At 35.4% G+C, this 17,671-nt stretch overlaps 1 protein-coding gene and 1 non-coding gene across 3 annotated transcripts; one reads left to right on the top strand and one right to left on the bottom strand.

Moving 5' to 3' along the window:
* Positions 1-1,827: 1,827 nt before the first annotated feature.
* Inx2 (innexin 2) lies at positions 1,828-16,973 on the bottom strand. Of its 2 annotated transcripts, XR_001940423.1 has the most exons (3): positions 16,960-16,973; positions 5,838-7,629; positions 1,828-2,837 (listed from the first exon to the last, which is right to left on the bottom strand). XR_001940423.1 is itself a non-coding variant. In XM_018517227.1 (2 exons), exon 2 carries the CDS (start codon positions 7,089-7,091, stop codon positions 6,015-6,017), a length of 1,077 nt encoding a protein of 358 aa, XP_018372729.1. In that variant the 5' UTR covers positions 7,092-7,629; positions 16,960-16,973; the 3' UTR covers positions 5,534-6,014. The 2 variants fall into 2 exon arrangements, 1 of the variants encoding a protein (XP_018372729.1); XM_018517227.1 differs by lacking the exon at positions 1,828-2,837 and having other exon boundaries at positions 5,534-7,629.
* On the top strand, positions 13,612-13,684 carry TRNAR-ACG (transfer RNA arginine (anticodon ACG)). Its single transcript has one exon. It is a non-coding gene; the product is annotated as a tRNA-Arg (tRNA).
* Positions 16,974-17,671: the final 698 nt, after the last annotated feature.

Raw genomic sequence — 17,671 nt, forward strand, 5'->3', positions numbered from 1 at the left:
TATATACTTCGTATATATCTCTCTCTCTCCTTCTCTTCATAGAGATACTATATATTTATTCTATATATATTTGTTTTCTTATCACTGTTGCAGTAGGCACGAGAATGCGTGCTTGAACGACCCTTCCCTTATAATTTTTTTTTTCTTTTCCGGTTGAACAGAAATCGGGTGAAATAATATGTATTTCAATAGCATATCCTCTCTATTACGATGCACCTACCACTGGAAGCGCCATATCGTAAAATCACGAACGAAAGGAAGCGAGAGTTCTTATCTACGCTTGGCAGGATGCAGGCACTTTTGGTTAGTTATACGGCATATGATTCCGTTACAACTATGCTTATATCTCGGCTCAAATGCACATGGATATCCGTCTCTACTCGATCGTGTGCAACTGTAGCTCAGATAAACACTGCTTGTTAAGCTTTAGTTTCAAATAAGTAATTTTCAATCTTAATCAAGCCTGATTAACGGAGTGCATTTTTTTTTTTTTTTTTTTTTTAAAAATTACGTCTCTTTTTTCCTCCTTCAAAATTTTATCTCTTTTAAATTTAAAAATTTTAGAATTTCATCTCTATTAAATTTAAAAATCTTTCGATTACAAATTTGGTAGCTCTTAAAAGTAACATCACGAGGTGAAAAGAGAGACGTGTACAATGGAAAATGTGGATTTGTTCGTTCGGATCGCAGTCTTTTCCTGGAATGTCAATTGATTACATAGAAAGGAATGCACTTTGTACCTAACGCTAATCAGGCACTTATTAGGCGTAATACATGGTGAGTACTCGATTTTCTAAGAAATGACAATGAAAAGAATGCTGACTAAGACAATCATCATAGACGCAAAAGAAATGGGAATAAAGCGAGGCAGAAGGGAAGAACGTCTACCGACGAAAAAGAGAGATGTATATAATAATATTATTATTATGCGAATTCTAGCGTTCTCCAATTGAAGGGCGACAGGTTGATGCCTCGGAGAAAATACGCGATATGATACCGGATAACAGCGTTGCGTTCGTCGTTAATAATAATATTTCTATCTCACGTATACATCTAAAAGGTGATACAAAATCACGGCGACGTGGAGTGTTTCGATTACCTGGCAGTCTTACTTTGAGCATAGATCTCTCGTGGAAATGTTCTAAATGGCAAAGAAGCGAATATAATATAAATCGCGCGTCGCGTTTTTCTTTCTATCTAATAAACTTTTTAGTGTTACAGCACTATCCATTCGTATGTTTTACACACGTTTTGCCGAAAATCGGCGTTTTTATGCGTCCAAAATGGATATGACGCATTATATCAGATATTGTATATCATATTATTTACAGTCTACATTGATATCATACAGATAAGATTTCTAAAATTTTATTTTTTTAACCGTACGAATTGTAGACTGTGTTTATGAGAATTTTATTTCCTTTTCAAGGAAATCTTGATCCAATTATTGCATAGACGATAAAGAGATATAATGATATATCAGTTTTATATACAATTGTATCTGTACAAGATTAAGATAAGAAAACATGGATTGTCGAATAAATTTAAATCAATCATATCAGTTTTCAAATGAATAAATTGCAAGGTTATAGCGTAACTCAAATACTATACGGAAAGAATAATTCTGCTATCTAAAAATTTAAATATGTATGTATACACAGATTTAAAAATAATTTTGTTGAACCATCAAAACAATTACATAGGAAACTCAAGCATGACGAGAATATTACAAAAAGTTTCGAAATTCTATTAAACGACCTAAGCATAATTATTTTTGGTAGTTCAATAAAATTATTTTCAAATCTTATCCAGCAAAATTTTTAGATACTTCAGCAAAACCATTTTTTCCACTTAATATTCGTATCCTGCACGCTTAAATCCTTTATCATTATCTCGATGCCGTTATCTTGATAATACTTGAACAATCGTCTCGAGCGCCATCAAATCAACCATTAATTTTTCCACGCTCGCACAACTGACGAAGCAGAAAGTATCGCTGATACGGCACCGCGGGTAGTCACGTTTCAATCTCTGTCGAATAGTACAAGCGAGTCGGAGTACTCGGTTCGGATAGTAATGCGATATTAGGTATTCCACGTGAACACGTCAGTGGGACATTAAAGTAACTGATGTTCGCGCTCGCAATTTATGTGTAGAATATACAAATGGTAAAAGGTAGTGCTCTCCTTTTTTTTTTCATTTACCTCTTATACGTATTGAAAAATATCTAAATTCTAAACTATCACTTGAAACACATGTGATGTCGATGGACGAGTGAACTAAAAGCAAACTTCCTCGTTCACGTAATTACATTGCGCATAAATTACTTAATATAAAAATTCTTTTCTTATGCAGTACATTTTTAATGTTATGTTGAAACATCGCTGCGGTATTACCATACTAATCGCCAATTCATGGTACCAGTCTTATTATACCATTTTAAAAAAAACAAGAGAAAAATCGTAGAAATATACTTGTAGCGTTACAACATGGTCCCTCGACGCATCACTTTTACATACATTGTAAGTCCGTATTATAAAAAGGAATTGACGAAGAATAATCTATGACGTTACAACTTGGTCCCCTCAAAAATATACATTAATTTTACGTTATAAAAAAAAAAGACCTAATGCGCGAGATATAGCGCGTCGATTGTAACTTGGCCTATCATCTAATTTCCCGGTATTCGCGTATAAAATCGCGGACACGTCTTTTCTGTGCATCTTTTTTGTGCATGGAATGACGAAACGCGAAGACGCGCGTTAATTAATATCTACGCACTTATGCATACACACACATTCATACATAGCTCTCCCTCTCTCACTCTTTCTCTTCTCCTTTCTCTCTCATTCTCTCGATATGCTCACGTACATATACAAGTGAACTTTTCTTGCTTTCTCTCTCTCTCTCTCTCTCACATATAGCAACCTACAATGTACATGCGCATTCTACAACACGCTTCTAGGATATCAGAAAGATCATGGTGATCGGTAGCATGAAGAAATGAAAAGTTAGATTAGGTTCGCGGGGGGCGGCGAGCGCGATCGTTTTCCCTCGTGTGAAAGCGATCGAAGAGAATACCTCGGAGTTCGCGGCGCGAACCGAGAGACCGGTGCGCGGACCGGTACGAACACCCGCCGGATGCTGTGCTCACCAACTCCCTACGGTGAGATAAATCTCTCCGCGAAAAGCACGTCCGGTCCCTGCTTTACGCGTTACAGGTTGTTGCTGGCCCTTGATCCCGCGAACTCGAGACACATACGCTCAATTCGATTATATAGAAAGAAAAAAAAAAGAAAAAATATGAAGGAAACAGCTGAGGCAGGAATTAGTTGCCAAGATAGAACGCGAACGCCGTCCCCCGCTTTATCACACGATCCAAGTCTGCGAACGAAGGCTTCCGAGAGTGCCGGGAGCACTCTCGGATGTTTTCTAGGTTTTTTTTTTCTTTTCTTTAAGCTCTTTCACAGGTGTTTCTCTTTCTCTCCTCGTTTTCGTCGAAGGACAGAACCCGTCCTCGGCAAAGCTCGAAAATATGCGGGCATGCTCGCGCCGAGCGTGACAATGGAAACCCCCCGGCGGGCACGCGGCGCATATTTTCTCCTCCCCGCATATTTTCTTCGTTCCCGCGCATATTCTTACGAGGCTGATCGTCATTCCATTCCATGTACCTTCCTCACGGGACGTACGGGTTCGCGCTCCGAGTACGCGAGACTTGGTAGGAATGCAGGCGCGAATATATACGGAAAGAACGATTTTGCAAATGTTCGTTTCTATCAACTGTAATTGGTGGAAACGATGGCGTCGGAATTAGAAAAATTTGCGCGTAAACTTCAGCGCGTTGACTTTTATGTGCCTTTGATATCTTGATTTATTTTTACGTTAAGTAGTATTAAATAAGTAAATAAGTATTTACTTATTTATTTATTTGAAAAGATAAAAAGTTAAACCAAGATTAAAATTAATCTACATTGGTAGAAACGGACAATTTAAATATAACACGCGTTGTTTATTTATAACAAACAATTTAAGGTACAGAAATCCGCAAATAATTTTATTGGACTATCAAAATAATTATGTAAATATGTAAAAAAAACTCCAGCATTGAGCAATGGTGCAAAAAAAATCTATGTAAGCATTACAAGAAATATATGAACATTTTGTAAAAAAGATTACGCAAAAATTACTGCGGAGCTACTCTCACTTGCTCGATATTTTTAAACATTTTTTTAAATACTGAGAGTCAAAAAAATATTAAAAAAAAAAATTAGTTTAAGCGTCCTCTATAATTATTTTAAAGATCCAAAAATTTTTTATTTTTAGATCTGTATTTAGTTATTTTTGGACACTTCGAGAAAACCATTCTTTCTGTATACGCGCGCAATAACGCGACGAAGTGCTTCGCGGAAGGCTAAATTTTTTATTTCCCGCGTGTGCGATCATGGGATGACGTTCGTGTTGAGGGGGCTTTATCCGCGGTTGCGTGCGAACTCTGCTAGCAAAGTACACGCGTGGATGAAAACGATAACGGTGACGCAGGCCAACAAACTCGCTCCGGTCTTCGTGTTAAATACCAACTCACACTGGTATCGTGTTAATTTAACGAAAGCAAGATAAAGAAATAAATTTTACCTTAATTTTCTTTTCATCGATTAATTATCGTAATTACACATAATGAATGTAAACAATCGAGTTGAGTTGTGAGAAGGCCAGCTGTAGCTGCGTGATTCTAATTAATTGCACGTCATGGCAAAAATGATCGGTTGACTCGAACTGCCTCGTAATATAATCGCAAACTAAACTTTTATGCTTATCCTGATCGGTTTGAAAATCGAATTGGAAAAAAATACTGTACAATATTAAAGAAAGAAACAGGGTATCTATTTAAGAATTCAAAATCCGACAACTTGTGTTACTCATTGCCATATGACGAAACACAATTCGTTAAAATCAAACAAACAAACAATAAATTGTCAGAGTTCGACACGTGGTTGACATTCAGATCACGAATTCGACAGCTAGGAGCGCGCGAGATAAAATAAATAAAGGAAATGAATAAACGTAGAAAATAAGTGGAATGAGCGGCGTATAAAATCGATGGGAAACTCTCCGCAGGTGAAAGGATTCGAAGACGAGGAGAGTTCGACGCGAAGACGAGGAGAGACGAGGAGACGGGCGGTGGGCTGCGCGCTTTGTCTTCACCGCAAACTCGACGTCGAATGGAAGCGTGTACTCGCGCGAAAGAGAAACGGCGAGACACCAAAATCTTGGCCTAACTATCCAGGGCCAAATTGCACCGACGCTAATACTGACTTTAGTTCGATTGACTTGAGATCCTGCATTGATTCAGAATTAGTATCGGAAAAGAATATAGAAACCGATCTAAATTCTACGTCGATCAAAGAATTCGTTAATTAGATAATTAATTGATTATACCTTAAATCTACTAAATTAACTACAAATTGAAAATAAACAAAATTTTTTTAATCTCGATTCGTCAAAAGATACTTATCTTAACTGACCAAATCTCGTTTTTTTTTTTATCAACGTATGAATTCTAAATAGGATTAACATTCGCCTACTCGAATCCAGTTGACGCTAATCGAATTAATTTTGAACATCGATGTTCATCGTGGTAATTCGGATCGAAGGACCAATTGAAAAGCAATTTTAATCGATCTATCTTTTTTCCTCATTTGTATATCAGGAATAAAATATATAAAAAAGCGGAGTCCTAAATCAGACAGTCGTCGATGCAATTCAGCTTAAAACTCTACAATTTTTCCGATCCTCCGTTTTATATCTGCATTATCGATATGGCTGTCTTCCTCCCCCACTCTCTTTCTCTCTTTCTTTACATTTATCTCTTACTCTCATCTCCAATTTAGAGACATCCTACCGTTTGCTTCTTCCCTAAGTCGAGCAGGGTTATTACTCGGGGAGAGAGACGAGGAACCTTCCGGAGAACTTGGGTGGAAGCGTTCCTTGAAGAGATCCTTCGCGATCGCTTGATGTTACACATTCTCCTTGCCTTGCAGCTTAGTTGCAAGATCAGCGACGAGTTGCTTGTACACCAATGGATCGATGTTCTTGCCGAGTTGATACAGGACAAACCAATCGCCGATCTGACACTTGTCGCTGATGATTTTAATTTGGTCATGTGGCGAGAGACGCGAGCGTGCTCGTAGCAGCACGCTTCGTAGTTTCGGGCCGAGTACTACTGCTGCACGATAGAGCAGGCTAAGACCGCTCAGGATCGATAAGATGATGAACCAAAACCAGAGGAACACGTAGATCTTCTCGTTGACGATATTGAGCGGCAGCACACAGAGCCCGTCGAATTTCTGCACTGTGCCAGACGCACCATATTTATGGAATGTGCACTTGGTAACCTTCGGGAACACCTTGGACATGGGATCGATACGTTCCTCAGGTTCCATCTCCGTGAACTTGATGACATCGGAGCCGTACGTGGTGAACTCGCCGTCCAGGAAGAAATCTATGAAAAAGATCTGGCCGACCACGTTGATAAAGTTCAACAATTCGCACAGGAAGAAGCGATACGCGTAGAAGTTCTGCGAGTGCAGGTTCGAGGTGAAATAGTCGACCAGCAATTTACGTCGGTCGCTCTTACAATCTTCGCTGACTACCGGACAATTGAGGTCCAGCACCAGCATCTTGATCCTGCCACCCTCCCACGTTTTCCAGAGGTAGCGTGGAACATAGAAAAGGATCGCCTGGAAGAAGAGGGTAAAGCAGACCCACTGATAGTATTTATGATACTTGATTTGATCCTTGCCCTCGATGTGCGCGGCAACTCCCGGTTGCACCAGGTCCTTGCCCACTATGCCGGTTCGATCCGGGATCGTGAAGGTGGAGTAGATCCAGCAGTAGGTGTCCATCACGTGCAACGGGATTTCATCGACGATACAATCGATCGGGTCGCCAATATATTGCCGGGAGGTCACCAGGAGGGAGAAGATGATCAGTATGACCACGGTGGCCTTGTAGTGCAATCGAAACACATTGTTGTCGATGCAGACGGTGTCGAGCTTGAGCAGCCCCTTCACAGAGCCGAACACGTCAAACATGGTGGCGGTGGCAGCGCGTCGTTAGCCCTCTTTCCTTTTTCTCAATCGACTGTGATCCGACCACTCGCCCTAAGTACTCACGCACACGCGTTCGATCGCCAACCGGTCCAGTCACAAACCGAATTCGTTTTGTAGAGGTCTCCAGGTTCCACGACGCGACAGCCGTGTGTCGTGCGCGTTCGGGAGTCACGCTCGGCAGCTTCCGCGCTTCCTCGTTCTCACTCGCGTAACGCCAACCCCCTTCGAAGTTCGGTGGCGACAGCGACGGCGGCGGCGGCGGCCGATCGACCTCTTACGTTAATTCGTTCTGTCTCTCGCGTGCGCACACGTGCTCACGCTCGTACTACGCGGCAGGGCAGACGGCGTCGGCGAGATTCACTGCGTCAGTTCACGCGTGCAACAACAACGTGGTCACGCTATCGTCGCGCTCGCGACTTACTACACAACGTTAGCGGTTAGCCGAGCGTCACCGAGCGGCTCTCTGTCGTAATGGCTGCGCTGAGCGCTCGAGACGCGACACAAGCACGCGAGGACACGGCTGCTCCCTTTTCCTTGCCTCCCCCTCTATCGTCCTCTCCGTCTCGCTCGTTTATTCCCGTGCTATTCCTTCCTTCTTTACCTTGCAGCTTGCTCGGGCTGGCCGGTCGGTCGGGGACCGAAAACTGTTCGCTGGCTTCTGCGGCGCGGCAGGGAGGCTCTCGCTCTCGCTCTGTCCCCACCTACAACTCTCTTGCTCACCCTCCTAACGTTGTATCCGTCCTCCTTGCTCTCCCTTTCGCCAGGTAGTCTCTCGCTTTTTCCCTCGTTACGATCGGCGCGCGCTCGGCCGCTCTCGGTTTTTCGTCTCGTGGCGCGTTCGGCAGACATCGGCGGCCCTCGGACACCGTCGTTCGCTTCAGCGCGCGGCGACATGACTCTCGCATGGTTGTTACCATGGCGACTGGCTACCGATGCCGCGGGAGCGTGGGATTCTTCGAGCACTTTGATCCGTCTGCATCCAGTCGCGATCGACGCTAAATCATTCGTTCTCTCTTTTTTTTATATCTATTATTAGAGTTATTTTAGAAAGAAAGAATATATTTATACATCTTCCATGTCAAATATATCTATTAAATTTTAATATATAGCTTTTTCTACCTTTATTATTGGCAGAAATAACATTTAAAACAAACTAAGCCTGATTCTACCAATGTAAGATTAACTTTAATTTGAATTTAACTTACTGTTTATCTTTTTTTAATTCTTACAATTATATTTATCTTATTTTAATTCTTACAGAAAAAGATAAAACAAAATTAAATCGAAATTAAAGTTGATCTTATATTGGTGAAACCGGCCTTAAACAAATGTCACGAATTCTCATAGAATCATAATTTATATTTTCTAAATAAAAGCTCTTTTTTATTGAGATATACTAAATTTAACTGAAATCGTATAAAGTAGAGATTATGAACTTAAATCTGTTGTATGGAACGGTGGAAGAGAAATGCAAGTAGAAATTATGTCAATTTACCGTGCCGCATCTTTGAAAAGTCTGGAGAAAAATTACAAATTGCTTTAACATTTTCTTCCTTAGGTCAGTGACACAAAATTATGTTCTAAAATTACGTAACACATGAATGAAAACCGGTGAAAAACTGTACTGCTATTCCTTTTTTTTTTTGCGCGCGCAACATTGCGTGACAAAGCATGACGTTTGTATGACGCAATGATAATATCTTTATCCAAACGTGGCTTATGCCGTAAACCTCTCTCACGCCGTTTACTCATGACATTTACTTGGAAAGACGTACGCGGATCTTACAGCGTGAATGCACAATTACTGTAGTAATAGTATTATATGCTGTACCAGTACTTAAAATAAGCAACACGTTTCTGAGCTCAGGAATTCAGAGGATTTGCTAAACCACCTTCCCTTCCTGCCCGTGTCCTTGATGTTCTTACAAGGAGAGGCTACGCTCTGCTCTTTACCGATTTTGATCAAACTTGCAGCAATGTTAGAGGAGTCTACCAAATGAACACCTGTAAAGCCGTCCCCGCTAATGGGGCTTAAAAGCTGAGTAAAAAAAATAAGCATTTAAAAATATACCAAAAAATCTGAAAACAGTCTAATATCTCGGAAAGTATGCATTTTTGAGAAAAATGTCAAACAAAAATGGTAGGGTTTAATAAGATGTATTTACTGGTTTTATCGGTTTGACCTTGGGAGGTATCGTCAACCTTGACTTGACCTTAGCGATGCCACCCAAGGTCAAATCAATAAAACCAATAAATATATATCTTATTAAACCCTACCATTTTTGTCTAAGACATTTTTCTCAAAAATGCATATTTTCCGAGATATTAGACTGTTTTCAGATTTGGTAGACTCCTCTAACATTGCTGCAAGTTTGATCAAGATCGGTAAAGAGCAGAGCGTAGCCTCTCCTTGTTAGTGGGAAGCCTTTAAGAAGAGCTTTTCTTTCGTTCAGAGCAGGTCAAAAGTAAATTAAAAATCTGTAGAAAACTAAATTTAGATGTTTTCTACATGTTCTTCAAAAGCCAAAATTCTTGTACTAAAAGACTGAGATTATTTGTAATTCATGAAATATTCACAATCAATTGTTATGAATTAATAATTAATTTATGTTGATTTATTTATATTTGGAAAATACTGCGGTGACCATATACCGCAAAAGAATATCCTGCAAACAATTTATATCGTTAATCGATACGTTTAAAATTATAATATACATAAAATATCTCCATTTGCAATTAATGTAATCCAATATATTATTACATATTATTAAAAATCAAATGATAATGGGCTAGCATGATAGCTCAGCTAAATTTTAATCCTAAAGGTATTCTCTATATTCTTTGGAGTGGACTCTCACTGTAAAAAGAGTAAACATTGAGCCAGTCCTGAAAAAGAGTGGCTCAATCCTCAATATTTAAGAATACACATTTCACTCTTCGGAATAACAATTTATTTTAGACAATAAATATTCTAAATAGTAAATATATAAACGTTTCGATCTCTATCAAGCCATTTTCAATATCAAGAAAACAAAATAAAATGTCAATTAAACGTACAAATTAATAAATCGTCATCTTGCTGATGTTACTCGCAAACGCTAATATATGAACATGATGTAGAGGTATCCCTATCCGTTATTCAGTAACCTAAGCGGTAATCTGTTAAATATAGATTTAGAGTAAATCGTAAATAATGTTGGATGTCAGTTATAAATAAAAATTAAAATAAATAAAAATTGACAAAGCGTTATTAAAATTGCATGCAAACCTTAATGAGTATAGAAGCTCAAATCGTATGTTATTATGTGTATAAGAACAGTCTGAGATTTTAATTATTTTTTACAGAGATAGGTATACGGATTACATGATGATTATGCTATTCCTCGTCAGAATATGAAATATAATCTTTAGCATTAAAACCTCCAGCTCGACTCACAGCCCATTATTTTCACTTTATTTTTAATCTAATTAAGTGTTTTTATTTACAATTTATGTACCATTAATATAAAAATATAAATTATTATGTAATCATATTATACAAATTAGTGCACCAATTCCATTCATCCTGCGCATCGAATCGTAAATCATTTATAATCATCGTACGCCGTTGGGCGCGTGCTCTAAATATAGAGCTAGTGTGATGAAACCTGCGCCTCTTCGCTGATTAATTATTCTCGCTAAATCTATATTTAACAGATTACCGCTTAGGCTATCGAGGACTGAATAGCAGATAGAGATACCTCTGTGAGACATCATGTTACTATATTATAGTTCGCAAGTAACATCAGCAGGATAACGTTATCTGGCTGCTAAGCAACCCTATCATGTTGCGTTGAGAAAGCGTCAGATATTAAAATAATAGCCAGCTGTTCGAGTCATTTCATAGAAGAACCACGTCCGAATACCGTCATCTCGTTATATCGCTGTTCAGATAGGACTTTACCAGGCACGGATTCAGATGAATCAGCGAACTGTTCCGCGAAAAGGGATCTTTAACTCTGGTAGCTCCAAGAAAGAGCCATAAAAGACTCAAAGACTAAGGAATTCCAAACCGGTTGAACACGGCTGATTCAATTTTCGAAGTCGGTCGAACAAAATAATCATTTTACTTATCCGTGACATTATTTGCGAACATATTTTTTGTGTTTGCTGCATTCCACAAAAATCGAATGCTTCACGCGAAAAGATTGTATTAATTATTACATATATATGTATAACATACGTACATATGTATATATCGTTCTTTACAGAGTTCGATGCACTTGGGAAAAGCTAATAATAAATTGTAAATTTAATTTGAAATTATCGCTGATTTCAACATTCCTCGTAAAATTTTACAACTTTCGTCTGAGCGGCTCTTATCCTCTCTTGGCGCGACACGTAACTGGCACTACAATACAATTGTGCATTGATATTTCAATATTGATATCAGATAAGGTAGGGTTATCTATTAATCGCGAAAAACGTAGATAAGGTGAATTATATCCTATCGTGCAATCGTCTGAAGATTTTACAACCGTTCTTATATTGATACATGTAATCTGATCCGGGAGATAAAAACCATAATATTACGATTATTTAATTTACAATCGATATTACGTGTATTATGTGTGATACATGATGTGATACGTGTGATACATCCCGTACGTGATTGTGACTCATGATACAATGTTTAATTCGGGAATAGTTATCCGGAATGTTTTTTTATATTTTAATTAAAAATCTTTTATATAATAAAATTTAGGTGATTATTCCCGTATCTCAATTCTGTCTGAAAAATCAAAATAGAAAGAGATTTTTACATTCTTATCATTACATTTTCTTATTTTTGTACAATGGAAAATATTTCTTAATTCCGATTCTGTAACTAAAAATAATTCGATATCGTTATGTTGTCTTTGCATAGATATTATAATATATATGGTAAAAAAGTTACGCAACGACAATATAACGATATCGACACTATCATTACCCAGACAATACACAATATTTATAAAATGTTTACAACATATTTGTAAGATTTATTTGTAATATTTTGTAAATATTTTTTTGTAATATTGTTTTAGATTGGGCAGATCATAAATATTTATTATAAATATTATGAGAGAGAGAGAGAGAGATATTTATTGTACATATATATTATAGTAAATGCTATGAAAATACTTAATAAAATATTATAATCCAAGTAAAAAATATTTACTGAAAATATTTATTCATATTTTATCATAAATATTATATAAAATATGTATAAAATATTTATATAATATTTCAAAAAATAAATAATAAATATTTATGAATATTTATCATAAATATTCTGTGTTGTCTGGGTAAGAATTACAGAATCAGGGTTAAGAAATTAACATCTGACTTCGTCCACTTCCAATTTACAAAAACAAGAAAATATAATGACATTTAAGAATGTAAAAACTTGGCTATTTTAATTTTTACATTTTTAACATTTTTATTATTTTTTATTTTTAAATGCATTACATTTTCTTGTTTTTATAAATTGGAAAGTGATATCAAACAGAAATATAAAAAAAACTATTTTTGATAGATTCTGTTTCTACTTGTGCATGGGTTTTTTAATGCTTTTCTCCTCTTATTCAATAGCTTTTAATCTATCTCTTAACGTACTTTTAAGAACAGAACATCGCTTATTTATTTCTCTTATTGTCATTTCCTTATTTCTTACTTTCTTAACAGCCTAATATACTCTCTTCTTCCCACTTACTTCGTATCGTATCTTCCCAGTGTTTTTGATATTCGCCTAGAACAAAACAGTCGTCGTAAACTAAGTCTCATTGACTTAGACTCCGATATTGTCCGTCACCTCGCGTCCACTATCGCCTGAATGACGTGCAGCGGAAAAAATTATGTATGAAACGAACAGCTTTAAAATAAAAAAGACTTTAAACATATGATTTAAAGAATCATAGTCGTTGTTTATACTAGTGAATTAAACTTTCATTTAATGATGTGACTGGTTGGTCACCTCCGTACCAGCATAAACGACAATTACACAACAAAATGAATAATAATTCACAAACAACATTGCCATTTGATATAGAGAAGTTCCGGCTTTTACGTGCAGACGGAATGTATATTTGTCATTGGCAAATAAATTTGTATATTTGTCATTGGCAAATAAATAGCTTGATAAATATTATACTACCACATTTGTTTAAAATTTTTAATAATTCTTATTCTATACCAGCTGTCTGATACCACCTGATCTTTCCCTAAATAATCCAATAAACTGTATGATATTGTAGATTATGATATTAAAATTTATTTGTATTGATAAGAATTTAGCTGCGTAAACACGACTTTACAATCACCTTATATATGATTCAACGTAAATATAGCCCGACGAATTACGTCAGACGAAGTCGCTGGATTTTGTTACAAGTGTCATAATGATTTATTACCTTTTTTTTCTCAAGAAAACAATGTATATAAATAGTTTTATACTTGTTACAACACTCATACACCCAAGGACGGTCCTGTGGCGCAACGGATAACGCGTCTGACTACGGATCAGAAGATTCCAGGTTCGAATCCTGGCAGGATCGTGAATTTTTTTTTATTTTTTTTGCTTGATTTAAATTTTATTCGATTTTATTTTAAAGCAATTATTCAACAAAAATTAATAATTTTTATTCAAATTATTTTAAAAAAAGAGTTATATCAAATTAAAAATTGAAAATTGTCTTACATTACTGTGATTATATATACCTTAGAGTTGAAATATAAATCACTCAACTTGTGATGGACAATTACAAGTCTTTATCTCTAAATAAACATATTTATCTGAACACTCGACGTAAAAATAAAAACATTAGATAAGAACAGGTAAAAAATAATGGTAGATATTATATAATAGTTCTAGATTTTTAGTGTTTTTTTGTATGTTTAATTCTCGCACATTTTTATCCGTGTATGTGTAAAATTTCTGGTGTTAAGGGGATGTTAGAGTCGCCTGTATTATACCGATAAAACTAGCGTTTTTGACGTTTTTGTTCCTGTCAAATTTCTTCGTAGTGATTTTACAAAATAAAAATTTTTTTCCACAATTAAAATGTACATGCTAATGTAATTGTCGCTGGTATATTTTGTTTTAAGCTGAAAAAAAATTACAGATTTCTTTATCCATTTTATCTTCAACGTTGGTCGCCATACTAAAATAAAAATGGATAAAAGAATCTGTAATTTTCTTTTTCTAGCTTTGTACACGAAATACACCAGCGACAAGTATATTAGCACATATATTTTAATTATGGAAAAGAAATTTTTATTCTGTGAAACCACTACGAAGAAGTTCGATAGGAATAAAAACGCTAGTTTTATCGATAATACAGGCGACTACAGCATCTCCTTAATTTCATATTTTATTTTTTTTCTTTATCCAATATTAAAACTTTATCTTAATTATTGCACTATCTCTATTTATTCAATTTTGATTGTTAGATACTGTCTTTCGTTAGAAATAGGTCGGGTCAAGGAAAGTCCTATCGCTATCTGCTCTCGTCTCATATCTAGTATCATGGCCGCGCATATTTCCGTCATTATCGTGAACACAATGTGAAATATAAGGAATACCTATATTCAACATCACGTCCACTACTAATTGCTGTCGTCCGTACTCGGTGGGTCAAATAAATTAACCCATCACTGTTGATTTTTCCTTGCTATGGAAGAGCCAATAGTAAGGCGCGCGTAAGCCGAGAAGAGCCATCAAGAACCATAAGAATCCGGCTATTTCAACATGTAATACGCCTTCGTGTCTATGCCTTCGTGTTAACGAAAAGATGTGCTTCTCTAATCTTTGAACGTCATCATGTGAATGTGATCCAGAAATAGACAAAGAGATTTACATACCAGATATAGAGAGAAAAGCCAGTTGATACATTCAATATATTTTTTGAACAGGTCCAAATATCCTTTCTGCTTGCATTGAAATACACATTTTAAATTGTTTGTACTCATCAAAATAGCTTTCCTATTTTGTTTTATTACAAACGAATACATTTTATTATTTAATTTTCTCGTCATATTCTGTTCTGTTGTTATTACATAGGAACTATAGAAGTTTTTTATAAAAGTATGATTTTTTATTAAATATTTTAATTTAAATTTATGTATATTTTAATTCAATTTGTGCAAAAAGTTTAATTTATATAACGCTATAAAATTATAAGTTCTAACTCTATTTAATTAAATTAAAAGTTAAAGTTTTAATGAATAATAGAAAAGAATACAGTTTTAATTTCGTTTGGTTTTGTTGTCATGAAAAGATTAATTTTGCCAGCATTTGAAGGAAACTAATTTTTGTTTTTAAGTTTATAGTTAATGTATTACGTTTTCTTCAATTCCATTTCCTATAATTATATTCCCAGAAGGATAGTTTATCTGAATCCCTTGTTTGTGACTTTACAATGTTAATCTAATCAATGTTTGTGATACAACAGCCATCCTCTTCAAAAATTCGAGATCAGTAACCTTTTTAGTATTTCAACTTACCATGAGAATTGATTTGTCTTGAAAAACAAGTCAAGAGTGAAACAGAGTGAAGCCGAATTTTTGTTATCTATATTATTCTATACTTTTATCTTTATTTTGTTATAATATAAATTTTATTAAATATCTTTTTTACCACGAAATATATACATTTTATAATGTCATATGAATATAATAGTATTTATTTATTTTTACATATTTATCCGATTTATGAGAAGAAATTCCTATCTAATATATAAAACAAATCTTAGTACTAATTTCTTATTTTTCTTCTTTATACTATACCATATTACATGTATCTACATAGCATTTGCAATTCCGTTTTTTAAATATAGGATGTGAGAACTGCTGTTACTCGTTGAAATTTATTATTTTGTTTAAAAAAAATCTCTCGTAATGTGCATTCTTCTGGAATACGGTACTTTTATTTTAATCTGGAATTTGTTTAAATTCCTAAATGGATGGGCTTTATTTGAAAAATCATCAGTTTTCAAAATGAAATTTCGTTAATGTAACCCAAACCGTTGCAACACTGTCCGGTCGGTCAGTCCGGCATTTCTATGAATCAGCTCGAGAATTTTTGACTGCGACGGGTTTCTCTTACCTGCGACCTGCGGGTAGGCGTCGACGCGGCACGATTCTCGATACATCAGCTGGTGCGGGTACCTGTAACTTCTCCCTTCCTTTCTCTCTCTTTCTCACAGACGAAGGGCGAATGAAGTGCGTGAAGATCGGACGGAGAGAAAGATTAAGAAAGAAAGAAAGGAGAGAGGGCCGGTTTTTCTGGTTTTCCACCTCCGCAACCTCGTGTGGTCTCTCCTGTAGTCTTCTCTCGTTACCTTCGCACAATGAGATGCGTACATGTCTTCACGTGACTATCCGATAAACGAATAATAATGATAATATATTTTGTTCTTTTTTGCAAATATGTGCACTGTGTTTTCTTTACATCGATTAATTTATCATAGAACACAATATTCTATATGTGTCTAAATTTATTTACATATAAAATGTATATACATATATTACATATATACAGGCATCGACATGTATTTGAAATACTTTTATTTAAAACACAGTATTTAAAATACGAGTGTATTTTGTATTTCAATGGAGCACGTGGAAGTATTACGTATTTTGTACTTAAAGTTGAAAAACTAAAAGTTTCTTGTGTATTATAATTCAAATAATAAGATTGATTGTCAATCTTATAATATTTGAAATATAAAATATAAAATATTTTCATATGCTCCGTTGAAATACAAGATACAATTATTTTACAAATACTATTTTTTAAATAAAAATTTTCTAACTAATCAATCTTGCACACACGCGCGCGCGCGCACACACGCACACACACCAACACACACACCACACACACACGCGCGTGCGTACGTAGATTGTAACAATATAATTATATAATTTTCAAAATATAGTAACATCCTTAATCCATAATATAATTATATAAATATATAAATTATATAATTATATAAATTTTGTTTTTTACAACACATTCTTATGTAAAGTTAGAGTAAACATAATTACGAAAATATAAAACTGTGGAATGAATAAAATAAAAAACAGTGGAATATTTTTTTATTGAAAATTCAAATATTTTCAAAAAATGTAATGCTTATTACGGGTATTATTTGATTGTTAATTTAATTTTTCTCATTTCAGAAACCATACTGCAGCACAGACCTTCAAGGTATCTCTAAGGGGGAACCTAAAAATATCCAGAAGATCTCCTAATAAAGATGTTCCAGGATGTCCCTCAGATAAAATGTGAGAAAATAGTAGATGAAGTATCGTATAATATAACTGTTTTCCGATTTGGCAGCGCAATCTATGAGATAAATCATGAATGACTTCGCGTAATCTTTTATTGACATAAAGGCATAAATTATTATTTCAATAATCAAGCCTTTATGTCAATAAAATATACGCATGAATTAATCACTTATGTTAGTGACAGCCCGTAATATAGACTTTAATTGAATCAACAGCATTTTTTTCTCAGTGTGGAAAAACTATTTATTTTA

The sequence above is a fragment of the Trachymyrmex cornetzi genome, unplaced genomic scaffold (genome assembly GCF_001594075.2).
Source record: "Trachymyrmex cornetzi isolate Tcor2-1 unplaced genomic scaffold, Tcor1.1 scaffold67, whole genome shotgun sequence".
Classification (NCBI taxonomy): Eukaryota; Metazoa; Arthropoda; class Insecta; order Hymenoptera; family Formicidae; genus Trachymyrmex; species Trachymyrmex cornetzi.